At 39.9% G+C, this 14,045-nt stretch overlaps 1 protein-coding gene across 3 annotated transcripts in view; it reads right to left on the reverse strand.

Annotated features, from left to right (window-relative positions):
• KIAA0319L (KIAA0319 like) overlaps positions 1 to 14,045 on the reverse strand; it is an 89,358-nt gene that overhangs the window by 73,002 nt on the left and 2,311 nt on the right. For all 3 annotated transcript variants that reach the window (XM_019726497.3, XM_019726494.3, XM_019726495.3), the window contains exon 2: positions 13,070 to 13,239. In XM_019726497.3, the coding sequence (XP_019582056.2) occupies positions 13,070 to 13,211 (142 nt within the window). In that variant the 5' untranslated portion in view covers positions 13,212 to 13,239. The remainder of the gene's footprint in view (positions 1 to 13,069; positions 13,240 to 14,045) is intronic.

The following is a 14,045-nucleotide window of genomic DNA, read 5'->3' on the forward strand; positions in this document are numbered from 1 at the left end:
TTTGCATTCACCACAATCATACCAACCTTCTTTTGAAACCCACACAGTGAACCCTGAATCAGAGCACTGTTTTGTTTTTTGGGGAAGGTTTTTTTCTCTTTTTTTTTGCTGGCTGCTTTTGTTGTTTCTAAAGAGAAAGCCATTTAGAGGGCTGCGGCAGAGATATGTAAGTTAAATAAAATAGCAGTAAGCTTGGGAGGAAGTAAGGAAATCATATAGCAAACCATGAAGTGTTATTTCAGCAGATGTGGCCAATAGAGGAAAAGTTTATGTCAATTTATCCATTAAAAATCTCTCTTTTTGGAGTATTATGTAAGTGTCATAAAAAAAAAAAACCTGCAGTGGGCTGAACTGGGACATGTGAGGACTCAATACAACTGAGCTTCGCATACTTAAATATCTCAAACCACTTTTTGCTTATAGCAAATAAAATGCAGAGCTACAGATGCTTTCTCATCTGTGTGTAAATGAAAGCGAAACTGTGAGTAGTTAGTATTCTTAGAATTTTTGAGAGCCAGTTTATTTAAATGAAATCAAAGCCAATCTGTATCTGTACAAAAATAATTTTCTTAGGGCTCTTCTTCTCTAGACTTTACAGCGCTGTACACACTCTTCCCTCCAACCCTCCCTCTGAGATAAAGAAGTGAAAAGAGCTCTGGGGGGTAAAAACCACTTCAAATGAAACCGGGAGAAGGAAGTTCAAGGAGATTAGAATATCACTTGTGTACCAGCCTGCTACAGAACAGGGTTCAGCTCTTCCCTGCCTCACTCTTTGTGCTCCCATAGCACGTCTTGGAACTTGGCATGCTACTTTATGTTTGAACTTCTCTCTCTGCCTCCATAGTGTGAACTCTGATAGCAGGAACTGGGTTTTATTTACCGGGAGACAGTGTGACCTGAATGCTATGTATCTATAGTATGTACATAATACCTACATATTAATTATCATTAAGTGATTTGAATTAAGCATCCTAGAGAAGGTATTAAAATTTGGTAAGCATATTTTAAGGCATCGAATATAAGACAACACATATAAAGAACCTAGGATCCCAAATGTTAGAAATGTGTAATCTAGTTAAAGTCATCAACATAATGCAGCACTGACATTCAGATAATTTGGTATTGTTTGCTTATTTACTGCAGACATGTGGCTTTTAATAGACTTCATTTTTATAACATGCACTTATATGTATCTTTCACTTATAGCTCCATTTTCAAGTTGATTGTAATTCACACATTCTACTAACAGAAATATAAATTTGGGCAAAATGGTCAATATTCCTGACTACCAAATTATCTAGTACAGATTCTCTCTAACCATAAAGAAACTGGTCTTTCCTTCTCCTCGTCTATACAATGCCAGTATTCCTCTGCTCCTTCAAAAGTGACATTAATTCTGGGCAGGGCATAATGATATCCAAATGTGTCTCAATGTGTGTCTGTCTGTCCCTCTCACACACCTCTCTCTCTCTCTCCATAAGCACACAGGAAAACAGCAATACAAAGGGCCTTCACCCTTTACTTCTTCCTCTCCACTGACAGAGGCAGCAGCCATGCTGCCAAGGCAGCAACCCTACGTGAATATGAAAGAGTGGAGGTGAAACAGCTCAATCAAAACAGCTTGGGAAAGGGAAAGGGGGTATGCTTGGCAGCAAAAGTCTCCATGGAAAGGCCAGAAAACTTTTGCTTCTGCCTTGACCATCCTAGGCAAATAACCCTGCTCGAGTCTGCTTACCTGAACTTAGAGGCCAAGCACTCCCTTTAACCTTTCAGAGAGGGGTGATTTGCAAATGCACAGTTATTTGAAAAGTGCACTGTGAGAAATGTCAGGGTGCAGCTTTAAGCATACTCTGGAGAGCACAGCTGGGAGCGAGTTTGAAAACCAAGCAGTTAAGAGACTGATGAAGTGGAATGCACAGGTAGAAGAAAAGCCTGCACTGCTTCAGCACAGGGGCTGTTTTGCTTCAAGCCAAAAGCCACAGACTGACCCAGCAGGATGCAGATTACTCAGCTTTCTGAAACGGAATATGGCTCTTCAGCTTCTCTCTACAAGTCTGCTTCATTTGTTCTGATTAAGACTCACTCATTCCACTTCCATAAACCTCCAGCTGACTCAGGTTGCCCTTAGTTCAGGACAATAAACACGGTATCCAAAAAAAAAAAAAAAAAAAAAAAAAAGCCCAGAAGAGCCATTTAACAGGCAGAATGGCAGTCCTTTTAAATTTTTAAACTTGATTCTGAAATTAAAGCTACAGAAGTAAAACCAAATCAATATAAACTCCCATCTCCCAGGTCTGATAATACTAGTCATTCCCCTTAATACCTAAAAGAGAGAATCCATGAGCACACATTTATTTCAAACTCAAATGTGCTGCTTGGTTTAGAATCAAAGCATAATATTAAGCCAGTTGGAAGAAAGAGAACATTCTTTAAAATCCTGTCATTTACTGGGAGAGTTTAAAAGGGGAAATTGGAGTGAGCTGACCGGGCACCCATCTTTAGGGGCAGAGTCTGCGGTTGGTGGAATTTCAGACAGGCCAGCATTCTTCTCTGCTTTTGAATCTCCTAGGACAGCTTCTGTGCCTGTCAATGCACCATGCAGGGACATTATAATTCCTTCTTATCTTAGGGTATTTTACAGTTTCCTTTTGTGATTGGCCAGAGAAGTTCAGAATTATATAATTGGGTGTTCGCCAGATGCTAAGCACTGTAACTGTTCACCTGAGGGCCTACATAACAAACCTGATGCCAAAAAAGCAGGAGCACTCTGGTGTAGAACAGATTTTCAAGAGTTGACTGACTGGGTATATTTAATACCCATGACATCACCGAGGACACACACTTCCAAACTGGGGGCAAAGGATGCAGCTGTAGCACTTTTTCCAAATCTCCAGATTCTTATTCAGGGATGTGGGTTACTAATGGTGGAAAGGATGGGCTGGATTGAAAGAAAGCTGGAGACATACTATATTGCAGACAGGGCTTCACCTACATAATTCTAAGCAGAAGGTTATTCTATTGAGACATCAAATTGCCTAATCTCCTACATTCCTAGGATTCTATAAGGAAGAGTGGGTCCCTGTCACTGAATTACCTTGGGACCCTAAGGAAGTCTCAGCCTCCTTGGTGGAATTCTATGTACCAGTAACATCATCCTTCTTACAAAGAATTTGTTCCCTAGGAATGACAAAGGAATCTCAGAATGCCAGCTCCATGAAGGCAGAGACCATGTCTGTCTTACTCACCACTGCATTTTTAATGTCTCGATCATAGGCACCCAATAAACACATTTTGAAGGAAGGGACTAACTCTGTAACTTCTAACACAAAATCCAAATCCAGCTCCAGTCAAAACATTGTCCTGACCAAAAGACAGAGCCGACCTGGCCCAGCACAAGGCCTTGCCCAGCATGGGCACATCGTCAGTGTTGCAGGAAATGAACCACAGCTGAGGGCGAGGTGCTATCATGGCAGCAGAACAGAGTCCTCTGTTCTGCTAAGCACTCTGCATGAACATTTTATTTAATCCTCACAACAATCCTACGAGAGGCACTGTCATTCCCATTTTGTAGATGAGGAACCTGATGAAAGGTGGGTTTCAGTAACTCTAACCAGTATGTAAGAGAACCAGGACTCAGATTCAGGCTTGTCTGACTCCTGAGTCCATCCATGCTCCATGCTCTTGACCACTCCGCCTCCTGTCTCTTGCTCAGCTGGTGATCAAGGCCAATTCTTCTCTCTAAAACGTATCCAGTACTGTCTGGAATCAAAAGTGGTTAAAGGATCTTAACCACATGGGCTGACTTTTCTTAAGGAAGCTCTTGGATGAAGGTTCAGAAAGGAAGTCCAAAAGGCAGACCCTCAAACCAAGAGCTATGCATTTTGACCCAAATTCTTCACTACTACTCACCTGAGAATAAATGTCCAGACACTAACCACACAATAGTCCTTGGTCATGTTCCGGCCAATTCCACACAATGCTTTGAAATGGAAGCTGTTCCAATTAGTAAGATTTTTATACAGTCTCTAAGATTTTTATACAATCTCTAGTATAAGCCAACAGGCCTTGCTTTGGCCCTGCAATTGTTACTTTGTTTTTATAAACTCCTCTGCCATCTTATTATTTTCTCCCTTGAAGAATTCCTGAGGAGAGTCAATTTAAGAAAGTTTTCAAAACTGAATTGGATTTACTGCCCAATTATGCCATTTTCTTATCCCTCTTCATTTTATTAGGAAATAAGTTTTTGTTTGCATAATGTTGTTAAAGGGCAAAAAGAGAAGGACTTAAGATAAGTATCTTTCACTGAAGAGTATTTAAGCATGAGACAATTACTTCATTTCACTGTGAGAGAGGCTAACTTTAGAGGATTCTGATTTGCCTTACTTAGCTCAATTAAATTGTAATATAACTAGATATACACACTTGCTCAATGCTAGCTGAATTTTAGAATCAAAAAGCTTGCATGGTTTGTGCTACCAGCCAGAAAACTCTACCTTCCCCCAGCTGCCATGTACTCAAGTCATTATCCTACAATCCGAGGAGACAGATTTAGGATTAATAATGTATTACTTTCCTGTACTGCAATGTAGTTAAGAATATAGGACAGTTTGGCAGGAAAAAGTTCCTGCTGAAGGCTCATTGCAATGAGATATATTCCATTAGTCATCTACCTTAAATTAGGTGCCCAGCAGATATAAGAAGAGCAGGGACATAATGCCACCTTAAAAAGTCTCCTGAAAATGCTTTTCTCCTGAAGATAAGACCAACGCATGTTCAAAATATATTATTCTCTCAAAGGAAAAAGATACCACTTGGTCTAACACAACAGGGGCTACAGCCCTTAAAGTACAACCAAAGGGTGAGGGCAAAGGAAGAAAATGAGTTCAGGTGCCTTCTGTCTGCCAGGGGCAAATACATGCAATTATGAGATCAAAAAGAGAATGACAACTAGTGGCGAAAAGACCTCTTGCCAAGCCAGGAACTTCTTTGTCCCATCTGCGGTTTCTGTGGGGTTTGAGGGTGATAATTAATCTCACCCAGAATTGGGGACTAATTTTAAAGTAAAACATGGCAATTAGAGGTAGATGGAGATCAACATCACCTTTGTAAGAAGCAATCAGGTGACTGGAGAACACAGCTTAGATGGACAATCATAAATGGGCTTTCTAATGCTTTCTAATACTTTCCTATGCTGAATTAAACTTACCCACTTGGACAAATGCAGGCTGTTCTGGCTTGGGCAGACCAATGAGAGTATGGCAGGGAGAGAACACATGCAAATCCTAAAGACTAGCCACTCCTTACAACAGGATTCTTTCCCAGCCTCACCCATCAGAAAAATCAGTCTTCCATTCTCTTTCTCTGAAGAAAGCCAGAGAAAAAGTGGGAAAAAAGAGAGCAAAAATTTCCTTCCAAATATTGTTCCCTCCTAGGAAGCTAAGTGCCCACTTAATGGGCTAAGATTGGAAAATAGAGTAGGAAAGAATGATTCTCCTTAACATGTATATTCCAAGGTCGTGCTATTTACAGTATTATCTTTAGGTTAACCCAACAAACATTTATTGCTACCTACTATGTAATAGACACTAGGTATGTAACTATGAGGAATTTTCATGAAGCAGACACAAAAGCAAGTAATCATAGTAGACTTCTGCTCCCAGCCTTATTGGAATAATTGGTACCAGACTACCATCCACCATAAATAACTATAAAACTGGACAAAACGTACAAAATAACTGTTTTGAGAACATAACAAGCAGTAAAAGCTACAGTCCCTGAGACAAGGGAGACTTGAAGTGAGCCCTACAATCGCCTAGTTCTCTGTTAAAGGACAACTTCCCAACCAGGGCACAGAAAGCCGGAACCCAAACAGAACAGAGGGATCTCACCAAGCCCAAGAAGCAGAGATCTGAGTTTGGCTAGAGTCTGAGTGGTGAGACACTGGAGAGGAAGGAGCAGTGAAAAGAGGGGACCCCAGAAATCCATTGGGAAGGTCCCGTGCCAGGCTGAGGGGTGGGATGTAAAGGCACAGGGCAAGACCACCTGAAGTTTATTTAGATAGTAGATGCTGAAAGGAAAGCAGAATCACCAGAGGGCAAACAGTGCTGGGGGAAGGAGGTAGGAGCATTTCGGAGTTTCAGCTCTGCCAGAGCAAAGAAATCACATTAACACTGTAGACCAGCAGATGCCAGAAAGGCCTCACCTTAGAGTAGGTCATACTCTAGAGCAAGACCTACTCTGAACCTCTCCTCACAAAGCATAAAACCTCACGGTATAACATGGTATAAGACAGAGATGTACAGATACTATGAGAATATAAGAACAAGTTCAAACCAGGGGCCTCAGGGAAAGCATCACAAAGGAGCTCATGTTTACCTGAATCAGAATACATCAGGCACAATGACAACGGCATATGGAGAGGAATGGAGCACTCTGCCTGGAAACATGAGATGGCACGCCACGAACAATGATTTGAATGTGGAGGAGAGAAAGGAGTACAGAATGACTCAGGGATTTCTACTTCAGAACACAAGTGGAGGTGGTCTTTTCACGGTTCTAGGATATTAAAGAGAAGGAAGAGGGGTAAAAGATCATGGGTTCAGTTTCACTATGTTAAGTTAGAGGTAGCTATGAGACATCCAGTTGGAGACGTGTGACACTGAGGTGACTATGTGGTCTGGAGCCCAGAGAGAAGTGAATAAACTATTATAGATTTGGGAGTAGTGAGCACACAGGTTACAATTTTGGGAGGAAATGAGATTTCCCAAGGGAGAGCGTACAAGATTGAGACAAGAAAGGGTAGAAACAGAACCCTGAAGAACAAAACATTCAAGAGACAAGCTAAGAAGGGAGCGAGGGAAGAATAATTAGAAAGCTCAATGCATCAGCTGGAAGGCAGGTGTAACTTAAGGCAACTGAGGAAAGGGTCTCGAGAAAAAAGTATGCAAAGGTGTCTGATGCAGCACAGATGTTAAGTAAGGTGACAAACAAGTAAAGGTCCCCAACTAGGAAGGTCACTGGTTCCCTTAGCGAAAACCAAGGTTTGGGCAGAAGCCAGGACCTCACTGGATTCAGAGGAGAACAGAAGTGGGAGAATGGGGACAGCACATGTACTCTACTCTTTCAGAAAGCTTTCCTGGCTGGGCAGACTAAGCCAAGGACCTGGCTAGAGATTCCTCACAAAGAACATGCCTGGTTCAATAAATACTTGTTGAATGAATATGTAATAATAATAATAAAAAAAAGAACAAATGAATGATCTGTATCCATCTCATTGTTTTACCAGTGCTGTTTCTTACTGTGTCTATCGGCAAACTGGACATGTATTATGCACAAGCAAAGTTCCATTTCCTCCATGAAGCCCTCCCTGATTTTTCTAAACTTCAATAATTTCCTCTACTATAATCAAAAAGACAGACAATAACAAGTGTTAGCAAAGACATGGAGAAACTGGAAGTCTCATACATTGCTGGTAGAATGTAAAATGGTGTAGCTGCTGTAGAAAACAAAAAGTTAAAGAGCTACCATGTGATCCAGCAATTCCACTCCTAGGTACATAAACAAAATGTGGTATAGCCGTACAATGGAATATTATTCAGCCATGAAAAGGAATGAAATACTAATACATGCTGCAACATGAAATGAACCTTGAAAACATTATGCTAAGTGAAAGAAGCCAGATATAAAAGGCCACACACTGTATGAATCCATTTATAGGAAATGTCCAGAATAGGCAAATCCACAGGGTCAGAACGTAGATTAGTGGTTTCCAGAAGCTAGGGGGAGTGACTGCTAATGGGTACAGGGTTTCTTCTGGGGTGTTAGGAAAATGTTCTAGAATTAGATATTAATGGTTATATTATATCTCAACTTAAAAAAATGACCTCCTTTAATCTCTTACTACAGAACTCCTAAATTCTACCCATCTGTTTAACACTACTACTACTGATTCGTATTGAGTAAAATTTCTCTCTTCAGTGCGAAAGGTTCCTTGAAGACAGACAGCCTCATCAATTTTCTCCTGGACTACTTGATTCACTTCCTAACAGATATCCTTACCTCTAGCCCCAGCCCTGCCCTCCCTCCCCTTTCCATCTTCTTCCCATCCCCACCATTATAATTCTTCCATATTCCAGCAAAAATGATCAGAAATTAACCACTATTACTCTTCTGCTTAAAATTTTCAATAGCTCCCAATTCCCTAAGGCAATGATCTCCAAAGTAGAGTGTTTTCAAGAGTTGCACAAGACAATCACTGGGGTATGAAAAGAAAACATTAAAACTTTGTATTTGTTTTTAGTAGATCCCCTTAAATTTTTGTTTTTGGCATCTCATATACATAAGACATTAGTACAATGGTACTTGTTATTATGTATAAATACACATATACTGGAGTACATCCTCAACTTTTTTATGGATTAGAGTACGTAATCAAGAAAATTTGCAGACCACCTACCTAAAAAGATTAAAATCAAAGCTTCTTCGCATAGTATACCAGATCCTTCATTACCTGGCCACCATCTACCTCTCAGGAGCTCTCATTCAAGCTTTGCTCTTTATATTCCGCAACACTAAGCTGCTTACAGATTTTCTGCTATATACCAGGCTGTTTCACACTTTTGTGCCTTTGTTCTTACATTCCCATGGCCTGGAAATACCCTTCGAATCCTTCAAAAATCTGTTCAGGCATCAGCTTGTCTGGAGAGAATTTCTCAGTTCTCCCCCATCACCTCTAAGCTGAATATTTCCTCTCTGGTTTCAGAAGCACTCTGGGCACTGCATCTCTCTATCTTTTCAATTACGACATCATAGTATTTATATTATCTATCTCCTCATTAAACTGGGAGTTCTTCCAGGGAAGGAATTGTACTCATCTTTATTACCCTTATGCCTAGCCTAAATCTATACTCCTCGTGAGTTCTCAAAAACTGGTCCTGAATTGAGTCCTTTTTCTCTATACTCAAAACAGCTATGTAATCCACTTCCCAGAAGCAGGGGAGCATCAGTAAAAGTTTTCATAGCCAATTTTTAGCTTCAGGCCTACATTAGCCTCAGTGACTCGTTTTAGGTTCCCAGGGCCGATTCAGACCCTCTCCATCCCTCACATACATGCACACATAACTTTCAGATGTACACATTCTTCCTTTAAATATGTTAATACGTTATTATTTTTACCAGATCTTCTAGTCTCAAAGGCACTGTGTCTCCTTAAGGTACCTTCATATACCTCTGCTTTGATATTGTTGAGTCGAAACTTTAACTCTCAAATGATGGACTATGCTGACTTTAAAGTTTAATTCTCAAAGCACAGTTACCCTTATTGCTAATTTATTAATTTACTCAGTTAACAAATATTTTCATGGTGCATCTACTATGTGCCCAGCTGTTGGTTCTTGCTAGGAATACCTAGCATAAGTAAAAGAGGCAAAGTCCTACTTTCAGGAAGCTGACAGTCTATTGCAGGAATTTCCAAATCTGGGGGGGGTCACCTCGTTTATCTCCAAATACTGATAACCCCCATGTCCAAAATGCTATTTTTCAAGCCATTTAACACTAACATTAAAATAGTGGTTCAATGGCCCACAAGGAAAACACAGAGAATCTTTTATCAGACAAATTGTTATCACTGTTTTCTAGCAGTGGGCTTCAGCATTGAACCCAAAAGCAGGAATAAAACAGAAGTTCATCATATGTAAGCCAATGTGTGCCTGGGCTCTACCTGAGAGGGAGTAAACTGCTAAGTGGCAAACAGGAATGGTGATAACTGGAGACCTGCCTGATTTTGATGAGTTTTTCAGCAATAATCCATACACTACATGAGCTAAATGACAACAGCAAACAATCAAGAATGTATTTTATCAGGGAAAACTTAAGAGCACAGGTAAAAACTGAACAAACTCATGGGTAAATACTGACTCAGGCTACCAACAATAGGTTTCTGCTGTTTTGTTGTTGCTTTTTCAGGTAGGATTTTCCACCCCCTTGTTTAAAAAAAAAATAAAGTTATGCATGTACGCTGAAAAAAACATCTGGAATACAAAGCATAAAGAGATAATTCCACTATTCAAGAAATACGTAAACGTTTAGTTATATATCTTGTTTCAGACTATTTTCTGTTATATAAAAATATTTTTTTCTTTTCACAAAATTGGCACTATAATGAATATGCAGTTATGTGTCTTTTATCACTTAACACAGGAGCATTTTTCCATGTACTTACTCTTCTAAAATATTAATTTTGAGATTAGATAATATTCCATGTGGATATGCCATAATTTCCCCACCCTTCTATTGTTGGGCAGTTGTGGCAATGTTTTGCAACATAGAATAAATGAGTGTTGATAAATGCTCTCATTCACATCCAAATGTGTCCTTGAGATACATTCCTGAAAGGGAAATTATTAAATCAAAGGACATGAACTTTTTTTTTAAAGATCTTGATATTTATGCCAAAAAGCTCTGTGTTCAAACTCCCCAGCACAATATAAGAGCAACCACATCATCCCTGGATATTTTTACATTAATCTTCGTCAATATGATCGATTAAGAAGGCTTTCTCATTTTAATCTGCAGCTCTTTGGTTAGTAGTAAGAATGAACATTTTTTAAATTTTTATAAATAATTTTAATTTCTTATTTATTTATGGTACTCTCTATGGCCTTTATTCATTTTTTGTTAGGATATTGTGGTTATTTTAATTAATAAGAAAGAGTTCTGATAAATTAAAATATATGACAAATCTATCATGCGTTGTTTGCATGTTCCCTCAGTTTGAACACACAAGGTTCTTGGTTCTTCCATGGTAAAAGCTGCAAACTTTTCTAAACTGACAGTGGTATAATCTGATCTCCACCAGAACCACTTCTAACAATACCACCTTTGCACCTTTACACTCAATCTACTCACAAGAGTGCTGTTTTTAAGCACCAAGCTCAAGGAATACTAAGACTAGCCCAATGAACCCACAGTACTAAGTCTAACCAAGTACTAGGATGAACAATACAGTAACACTCGGAAATGCTTCTTCCTTCTCTGTACTTGGAATCCCTCAAATAACAGGCTGCTTATAAGGGTTCAGGGTAAAAAAAAAAGGTCTTTGGTCCTCCAAAAGATCACCTGTGGCTGGGAGGCACAGTTGCAGAAGAAAAAGAGCATGAGCTCAGAATGGACAAACCTGGGTTTAGAATCCTGGCTCTGTCATTTCTTGCTGTGTGACCTTGGTCAAGTCATTTTGCCCCTTGGGGGCCTCAATTTCCTTATCTATAAAATGAGAATAAACCTATCTGTTTTAGGGTTATCATGAAGATTAAATGAGATAAGATATGCAATGTTTATAACCAGGGGTCTGTGTGGTAGATGCATTTCAAAAAAATGTGGTCTTCCTACTCTGGTGGTGCTAAATCAGTTACTTATTAAATTCAAATGATCTTACATAAAATGTTGGCCTGAAATAGCTGTCCCAGCAAAGCATCATCCGGTTAAAAAACATTTAGGTCAGCTTTCTGTCAACTGCAATTTCCACTGCTACAATTATGCAATCATCAACCACCACTGCAAGACAACAAAAGCCCCAAAGCCGATGCTACTGAAATTGCTAAACACAGTAATTACTTGACTCTCAAGATCATGACCACCAATTCCTTTAGGACAGCAACAGAAACCTTTGTAATTATAGGAGCAAAAGGCTGATTAGTTATCCCAGAGAGTGGTCTCTACAACAGAAGGTTTTTGGTCACTGCCCAGAATGGCAGCATACTCAGAAGTCTTTTTTAAATTGCTATTTTCTCACATTTCATACTCTGAAAGAAACAATGTCAGCAAAAGAACTGAAAGAAAAAAAAAGACTGAAAGAGGATATTCTTTGAAATTTAGCCTTCTTGGAACTCTTTTCTGGCAAGAGATTCTAGCCTGGTGAAACAATCTCTAGGAGGAAAGCATACTTTATGAAATCTATCAGCATAATCCCTTTCTATAGAAAAAGCAAGGAACACATTCTCCCTGTAAGTATTGATTCCTTTGGGAAAGGAAAGGAAGCAGAGTATCATTTACTAAGCACCTATGTTCAGAGTGCTGTACTATATTCTTTAATTGTATTATCTCTGAAATCAAGCTCTGAGTCAGGTCTTATCTTGCTCCAGGTTTTATTGATATTAAGTGGAAACAGCCAGATCCAGGTCTGTCCAACTTTGAAACCTTTTTCTTTCCATTACACCTTCACCAAATCTCAAAATGATCATTCCAATTCTCCCAATTTAAATTTCAGTTCCAAAACAAAACAAATAAATAAATCCAATTAAGTGTCCATCAACAGGATGTTTCTGTCAATTAGCACACTGCTTTTCTGCCTCCTACTAGTCTTTAAAATGAACTGCAGGTCTCACACAAAATGCCCTTTTTAAAAATCTTAAATCTAGGGCCGGCCCAGTGGCTCAGGCGGTTAGAGCTCCGTGCTCCTAACTCCGAAGGCTGCCGGTTCGATTCCCACATGGGCCAGTGGGCTCTCAACCGCAAGGTTGCCAGTTCAATTCCTTGAGTCCCGCAAGGGATGGTGGGCTCTGCCCCCTGCTACTAAGATTGAACATGGCACCTTGAGCTGAGCTGCCTCCCGGATGGCTCAGTTGTTGGTTGGAGTGCAGGCTCTCACACAAGGTTGCCAGTTCAATTTCTCGACTCCCACAAGGGATGGTGGGCAGCGCCCCCTGCAACTAAAACTGAACATGGCACCTTGAGCTGAGCTGCCGCTGAGCTCCCGGATGGCTCAGTTGGTTGGAATGCGTCCTCTCAACCACAAGGTTGCCAGTTCGACTCCTGCAAGGGATGGTGGGCTGTGCCCCCTGCAACGGCAACTGGACCTGGAACTGAGCTGCACCCTCCACAACTAAGACTGAAAAGAACAACAACTTGAAGCTGAACAGAACCCTCCACAACTAAGATTGAAAGGACAACAACTTGACTTGGAGAAAAGTCCTGGAAGTGCACACTGTTCCCCAATAAAGTCCTGTTCCCCTTCCCCAATAAAATCTTAAAAAAAAAAAATAAAAAAATCTTAAATCTATAAAGAAAATGGTACCTGTTGACAACCACAGAGCACTGAAGCAGAAGCACGTATAAAACAAGTACAAGTTTCTCAACCACTTCACAGATGTCTGCCAACAAAATCCTGATAAAATCCAGGAAGCAGGGCTTGGCTTGATTCCCAGCCTCTTCTCCATGGCCTTCCACACAGGCGGAACCAGTCCACTAGAAAAAGAGAAAGAGAAGAAATTTTATGCCAAGTAATTAGTAATTGATTCCTGAAAATGTGGAATGCTAGAGACTGTGATAGATTGGGGGGAGGAGATATTTCAAGTTTGCCTTTCACTGCTCATCTCTGCCCATAAATTTTAAACCTGAGCTTTGACATAGCCTGTAATTATCAGGATAAAAACATAGCAAGGGATGTGAAATGAATCCACTGTAAAACTGGAACACTTTATATTCTATTATTTTCTAGTCTAACAGTAAAATCATCTATGTGGAAGAATGGAAAGGGTACCAGCCTGAAAGAGAGCTGAGTTTCAGTTCCAGTTCTGCTACTAACAGCTTTGTGACTTTCATCCAACACACTTTCTTATTTATGAAGAGGTTGGACCTATGTAGCTGTGTTTTTAAAAAAATGTAATGTGATTGTCTTTAAGCAGACAGGCACTCTCCAGTTTGCTATTGTCCCCACCACTATTATCTTAAAAACCTATCCAATTTAGAGTTCAGTGTCACCTCCCTGACCCCTAGAATCACCTGCAAATTCTGACTTGAATTCATATATACATTCAACAAATATTTACCCAGGCCCTATCATGTGCCAGATATTGTGCTGGCAACTCTAGACTCTAACGGCTGTTTATGTCCCTTCCAGAAGAAAAAAAATGATTTCCCATCAGTTTCTTCTCTTTTACACAACTTCCTATAATATATAAAGTATTATATAAATTTTGGCAACATTATGAGGGTTGACTGAGTTCTGAAGAAGCAATTCAAAAATCTTCTGTCCTAAATGTGCACCTGTC

The sequence above is a fragment of the Rhinolophus sinicus genome, chromosome 14 (genome assembly GCF_057876585.1).
Source record: "Rhinolophus sinicus isolate RSI-liver-muscle chromosome 14, RSI-T2T, whole genome shotgun sequence".
NCBI classification, from domain to species: Eukaryota; Metazoa; Chordata; class Mammalia; order Chiroptera; family Rhinolophidae; genus Rhinolophus; species Rhinolophus sinicus.